The sequence below is a fragment of the Erigeron canadensis genome, chromosome 9, assembly GCF_010389155.1.
Source record: "Erigeron canadensis isolate Cc75 chromosome 9, C_canadensis_v1, whole genome shotgun sequence".
NCBI lineage: Eukaryota > Viridiplantae > Streptophyta > Magnoliopsida > Asterales > Asteraceae > Erigeron > Erigeron canadensis.
The window spans coordinates 27,752,342-27,759,428 of record NC_057769.1 but is presented as its reverse complement, the minus strand read 5'-3'; the positions used below and the strand labels follow the sequence as shown (position 1 = coordinate 27,759,428).

The 7,087-nt window shown below is 34.1% G+C and overlaps 1 protein-coding gene across 1 annotated transcript; it reads left to right on the top strand.

Moving 5' to 3' along the window:
* The first annotated feature begins 2,395 nt into the window (after nt 1-2,395).
* On the top strand, nt 2,396-6,144 carry LOC122581357 (protein IQ-DOMAIN 14). Its single transcript, XM_043753577.1, has 6 exons — nt 2,396-2,559; nt 3,132-3,231; nt 3,344-3,751; nt 3,999-4,238; nt 5,022-5,147; nt 5,240-6,144. The coding sequence occupies exons 2-6, from the start codon at nt 3,157-3,159 to the stop codon at nt 5,966-5,968; spliced, it is 1,578 nt and encodes a 525-aa protein (XP_043609512.1). The 5' UTR covers nt 2,396-2,559; nt 3,132-3,156; the 3' UTR covers nt 5,969-6,144.
* The last annotated feature ends 943 nt before the right edge of the window (nt 6,145-7,087 follow it).

Below are 7,087 nucleotides of genomic sequence, written 5' to 3'. Positions count from 1 at the left end.
CGGTACTAGACATCAGGAGACACCTTACTATATAATGATAAAACTCTGTATGTATTCTAGATTACGAGATGTAGATCATAAGCCGTTATTGCATGTGATTTAATTCAAGGAAAAAATCTCTAGAACATGTCACTTTAGAGAGTCGAACTTATGACCTAAAGTAAAACCATATATTACGAGATTTAAACTTTGATTTCATTGGGTTTTTTTTGGTATATTTAAATTGTTTGTTTCCATAAATTGAGCAAGAATTATTGTCCATACCTTGCTGCAAGCATTTCCTTCCTAAAATTATTCATAATTAAATAAACACTTATATCAACGCAAGTAACATTATCTTACAAATAATGAGGTTTTTTTTTTACAAATGTCGAACGAATATCACAATGGAGGCTAAGTATATAGTTTATTATCACTCTTTTTGAAAAAAAATTATTTAAGCCTACTTATAATAACAAAGAATCTTATAATTTAATCATAGTTGTACCATGTATATCTTTATTGACATATATATCAATTAAATTTTCACTGTTTACATATATAGTATAAGTTTTTTACCATAATTCAATTCGGGGTATTTTGGTGAAATTTTATTAACACCATTTACAAATTCATGTACGACTTATTTTAATCTCTTTTCTTTTCCATGTAAACTTTTTAAAGCATTTTCTAGCGAAACTCATCTTTGTTAAATTTTTAAATGGCATAAAACTAATTAGGTGGAAAAGTGATGTGTAAATGGTGGAAAAGATCAAAATAACTATTATATATGGGTATGTATGGAAAAAGTTGGGAAAAAGTTGCAATTACAATGGATAAAAAATTGCTAGAATAAATGGAGATAAACTCACAGAAAAAAATTGAATTCTTAAATATACAAAACTTGAAAATTTAATAAGTATACAAATGAATGGAAATAATAATTAAAAAAAAAACTCAAACTAGAAACTAATTTACAGTCTTACGTTAAAACTTTGTTCCTTAATATTATTATTATCCTTAGGGGATGGCATCCCACCTCTCACTTTTTTTTTTCACTGTTCACTTCTAACCAATTATATCATGCCACATCAACTACATCAGTCACTCACCACTCATCCAAATTTTGTTAGCATTCGACCACTCACTTCACCACTTACTACTATTTAAAAAAAGTAAACTAAAAAACAAAAAAAAAGTTAAATCACATGATGGTGATGGGTAGAAAATGGCCGGATTATGGAATACGTGGTCTGGCCACTCATTTTGACGCCACCACTCGTGGTGAGGGGTTGGCGGCGGTGTTCCAATGTGGTGTCACGCCCACAACTCGTCTATAATCCATCCAATGCCAACCCCATAACAATTAGACATGAAAATCAACTTATAAATTCTTATGGTAGAGTTTTCTAAACCATGGTCAATTTGAAAAGAAATTATCAAAGGAGAAAAATTTTCCATAAAGCAATGAGGTGAGAAACGGTCTTTTTAAGGCTCCACCATATAACACATTTCATAGAATTAAATGGGACAGCAAATTAAAAAACAACAAAGGGTATCTAGATGAATCATTTTCATTTTTATGTTATTACTATTACTATCAATATACCATTGTTATGAATGATTAATGCAAACTTATGTATAGATAAATGATCGAATTGATTAAATTAGTGTAGCTTGAATTAATATTAAATAATTAAATAGTACTCTTCTTATCTAAGTAAAGTTTGTTGAAGTTGGCAGCACGGCAGGTTGGTTCATCACAAATAAATCTTAAGTGGGTAAGCGGCCAAAATCTATCATCATCACCTCTCTATAAACACTTTCATTTTTAATCATTCAAACACTAGCTACTTGAAGATTAATTTATGGAATAATCTCTATTTAATATAGTTAAGTAACTTTTTTCTTTTGTTTATTATATATAGTGGTAATTAATGCGATAAAATAGCAACGTCTCATGATAATCAAGTTGGCGTTGGTCAAGTTAGATTAAGTAAACATAATTGACATGACCTGAACGAACTTTAAGTAGTGTAAACTGAATGTTTTATAACGTAGTATAAATATAATTCACTGATTTATTGACGTGGTTGTCAGATGTTTAGTTTAATTAGTAAATTGCATTAGCGTAATTTACTAATGACACAATTAAGATTAATATTAAGACACAATTTATTAATTAATTAATTAAGCTTAGTCAAATATATAATTATCAATGAAGAATATTAAGATAAGAAAAAAAAATATGCCTTCTAAATGTAAAGGCATAAAAAGGTGAAAGGTGGTGGCCAAGGGGACAATAAAGATGAGAAAAGTTATGATAAATTGCTGTTGATATTAATAATCAATATATCTTCTTAGAGGAACCAACTCAATTCAAAACTTTCATATTATTTCTAACATAATCTTTTCCTTTCTTTCTCTCTCTCTTCATATGTGTAAAAAAAAGTTGTTAATCTAGAGAGAGAGAGAAAGAAAGAAGTTATATTGTATTCTCTGTAGAATTTTGATCAACTTTGAAGCAGCTTTTTTGGAAAAGGTTTCTAGTGATGTTGGAGAGATTATTTGTAAGTTAAGGTAAGAATTTGTTACAAATTATATGTCATTTAAGAATATTGAGTTGTGTTTTTTTTTGTTTTGTTTTGTTATGTTTTATGAAATTGCATGTTTGTTTTCATGTTGCAAATTTAATGACTAGATATATATAGAAACAAGAACTTGGACCATATTTTTTTTGTTTTGTTTATGATGATATATTATTTATGACAAGATATGATGTAGTTACTTTATGTTGTATTTATTACGATTTGTTATATGTATGATCAACCTATGACATATACTCATTTTTAAAAGTATGCTTCCAGAATATGTAATTTTCCAGTAAATTTAGATCTCCTTCACCAGATGCTGTTTGTAGATTCCTCTTTTTCATAAAGTTATGTTGCAGATGATCATCTATCAAGGTCTTATGTGCCCGATTTAGATAAATTTTGTTAATCGGACTATGCATATGATCTAGCTTGATGTTGCTTATGTTTTGATTGAAATTCTGAACACCCCATCTTGTTGATTTGAACAATAGTTCATAAAACTTTAGGCGTTTTTCATATTTTTGACAATTGTTTAGGTGTTAATCTCTGTTTTTGCAGGGTGAAAAAGTAATGTAAGAAACTCATGGGTAGAAAAGGGAGTTGGTTTTCTGCTATCAAAAAGGTTTTTACTTCCAGCTCCAAAGACAAGCTACCAAATGTAAGTAAATTGACCAAATTTATGGTTTTTCACTTGTGGGTGTTGATAGTATATCAATAAGAATCCATTTTCATTCATTTTCTATTATTGATCATTTTTGGCCCGGTTGCAGGAAATAGAGAAGAAAAGTTCTCACGAAAAGAAGGGTCGAGGAAGATTAAAATATGGAGAAAGCAGATCGTTTATCCCTCTATTTAGAGAACCAAGTAGTATCGAGAAAATATTGGGGGAAGTTGATCAACAGTTATTATATATTGGTCATCCTACACCTGTTGAACAACCAACAACGCCACAACCTTTATCATCCGGTAGACCTGCCTCTCCAAGAGTCAATTCTAATCGGGTCGCTTCTCCTAGGGTGCCTTCTCCCAGGGTGGCATCTCCCAGGGCTGTTTCCCCTAGGAATTCGCCCCCCAGAGTGGCCCGTAGGCGCACAGAAATCAGCTATAGACCTGAGCCAACCGTACGACAACACCACCTATCGGCTACTATTATTCAGGCTGCATATAGAGGTTACATGGTAAGCGTTACTTTCTGATGCTAAGTTTTGTGGTAAAGAACTAAAGATGATCATGTAGTATTTAGTAATAAATCGTTTTTTTTATATATATTATGATTTATACATATGATGTACAAAGTGATATATTGAGTCTTTTTGTTGTTTGATGTTTAAAGTTGCAATAATTAAACAATGAGTTCCTAAAGGTAAACGCACCTACCTCCCTACTGTCGAATATATCACGCAAATTGTTGTGTGTAATTTACAGGCAAGGAGGAGTTTCCGAGCTTTGAGGGGTCTTGTGAGGCTGCAAGGAGTGGTGAGAGGCCAAAATGTGAAGCGACAAACTGTGAATGCCATGAAACAGATGCAACTTTTGGTGAGAGTCCAAACTCAGATTCAGTCAAGAAGAATCCAAATGCTAGAAAATCAAGCACTTGGACGTCAAACACACAAAAACGAGAAAGATGGGGAGAGTTCACTTGGCAAATGGACCTTCGGTAACATGGTAAGATCTCTTTTTTGTTGATACCACATGTCAATGGTTAGGCTTGTGCATGGTGTGGGCGACTAGTTTAGTACACAAAATGTATGTCGAACTGGGAAGCTGTGTTTGGCAATTTTAAAACAGCAGAATGGCCTGGGTTGGTTCGACAAGTTTGATTAGCCAGAATAGAGAAGGGAACAAAACAGAAGGGCCAGGGATTTGATTTTTTAAACTCTTGTTAATAAGGCTAAGCATTAAACTACATACTAACATCCAGTTATATACATTATTAATTTTAATGTGTGAGTAACATAAGTGATTTGGTTCAGCTAGAATGAATGGTTTCCTACTTCAAACTGTTAACTGCACCAAATAACTCAAATTCAATATTTTTACAACGACCATCCAACTGGATAGTTCTCGTTCCATTCTCCAGCAAAAGCGCTTCAGTTTTAATATTACTCGGTCTGGGTTGAACTTTATGCATCATCTATGTAGAGGTGGCAATTTCTTCCGATCTGGTTATGATAGAGTTGACTTGAGTTATTGTGTATTCCAGTAGATCTAATGAATCAATTTAAAAGGTTTGGTCAAATGGAAAACGGTTCAACTGTTGAAAGTTATCCGCATTGGTTTGCTTTTACTGATACCTTGGTCAACCCAACCTGGCCTGTTTGAGATTGCAGTGAATAACACATTCAAACAAGCCCAACTCATTTTGACTCATTACTCAACTCGCCCATTTTGCCACCTCTCACCAAGTTGGGCCATGCTGAATTTATTAACTATTGAAAATGGATGCAGCTGGAGGGTGATGAACACTGGGACGATAGCTTGATAACGAAAGAAGAAAGAGAGGCCAGATTACAAAAGAAGATGGAGGCAGTTATCAAGAGAGAACGAGCTATGGCCTATGCATACTCCCATCAGGTACAGTACTTTTAACCGTTCTCTCCTACTCATGTACTGTTTGTCTTATCAAATCTCATAATAAATGTTTGCAACCCTGTTTTAATATTTAGTTATGGAAAGCAACACCAAAATCAGCTCAAAACGCTCTCACAGACATTCGTTCAGGTGGATATCCATGGTGGTGGAACTGGTTAGAACGTCAACTACCTTCTGACGAACCCACAAAACCTCCTGAGTTCACACCCACACCATCACGCCCACATGTAAATCGCAAAACAAGCCCAAGACCTCAATCTAGCATGTTCAGACCAAGTGATTACTCATTTGAAAATCTTGACACACCTACACCAAAGTCATCAAAATCAACAGTTCCACCTAAATCTCGACCGTTTATGACTCCTACAAGAACCCCACCTTCAACAACCCCGAACCTGATGAAATATCATAAATCAAAAGGCAGCACATCGGGCTCACCTTACCCAATGAAAGACGACGATAGTTTAATGAGCTGCCCCCCATTTTCTGTTCCAAACTACATGAGCCCAACCGTATCAGCTAAAGCTAAAGCTAGACCAACTAGTAATCCTAAAGACCGTCTCACAAGCACCGCAGCGAGTGAGACATCATCTAAACGAAGATTTTCATTCCCTTTAACACAAAACATTGGGTCGTCGTTCAAGTGGAACAAAAAGTCTTCAAATAAGGACTCTACGACATTGCAGGTTCCTACAGTTTTGCAAAAGCATAAGTCTCCAAGGTCTATTGGAGATACGAGCATCGATTCTGCTATTTCTATGCCTGCCGCTTATGGAAGGAAACCATTTAACAGATTTGTGTGATTTTTTATTTGTTTGTTATCTTTTTCTTTTGGCTTTAAATCTTGGTGGGTTTTCAGTTATTTGTTTTGATATCTGATCCTTTTACATTGGTAAAGTGAGTGTATGATCCTTTTACATATTTGGTTGATTACAGAATGTTGATGTATAATAATAAACAAAGCTTCTTGAGTGTAAAACATGTGATACTTGTTTAGGACTGCATTCGAGGAAAGTTGAAGTTCGGCTCGTGCTAAAGCTATGGTTCTGTTTGACGTCTCACGGGCCTTTTTGATGCTAGCTTCAGCTTGAATCCAGGAAGATCCAAACTGAAATAAAACAAAAATGCTTGTGAGAATTGTTTTTAGTTAAACAAGATCGAAAATGTATATTGTAACTTCTAAGCTACAACGATTTTTTTTGGTACTCAAGTTACCAAGATGGGTAACCCTCTGAGAAGTACTCGTGTAGTCGCCAGAAACAAAGAGGAGGTATGTACACAACAAAGTTTTTGGTCATACAGAATATGTACAAGCAGTTTAATAAATATTACACAACAAGGTTAAACATTGTTGTGTATATAGACAGGTTATGTGGTGAATCAAGAAATGAACAACATCCTAATCGCAACATGCACAAATAGTAGTAGAATCAAATTTACTTGAAATTTGGAAAGCTTAAATCGTCTGCTTAAATGTGAATGGATGGGTATCTTTAAAAAACGGTATGGCTTGAACTAGTTATCATTACTTAAAGGTGTTATATATGTGCATTGTTCGTTACTTCGTTTTCTTTCAGTTATTCGATATTATTATGTCATGCTATAATAATATATTCGAATATTTGTTGTTTGAATCTTGTTACATCATCCACATAATATGTACCCGTCACTTTTTTCTAATACCCTGGCCTCTGGAAACAGAGGTCATGGGTTCGATCCCTATCCCATGCAAAGGTTGGAGGGCTTTTTCTATCATTTAGGTATAAACTGGAAGCATCTTTTTACTTAGGTAGGGGTAAGGTCTGCCTACATCTTAACCTCCCCATACACCGTCTAGGTATTGGAGCTCAAAACCCGTGGAAGGCAGCAATGAGCAATTTCTCCTACTTTTTTCTAATAACATTAAACCAATTCTATTTGGT

Excerpts from the sequence above, each read along its gene's own strand:
- LOC122581357 (XM_043753577.1), top strand. The coding sequence starts at position 3,157 with ATGGGTAGAAAAGGGAGTTGGTTTTCTGCTATCAAAAAGGTTTTTACT. Across the intron at positions 3,752-3,998 it reads CTGCATATAGAGGTTACATG|GCAAGGAGGAGTTTCCGAGC; the intron begins GTAAGCGTTACT and ends TGTAATTTACAG. Across the intron at positions 5,148-5,239 it reads CCTATGCATACTCCCATCAG|TTATGGAAAGCAACACCAAA; the intron begins GTACAGTACTTT and ends TTTAATATTTAG.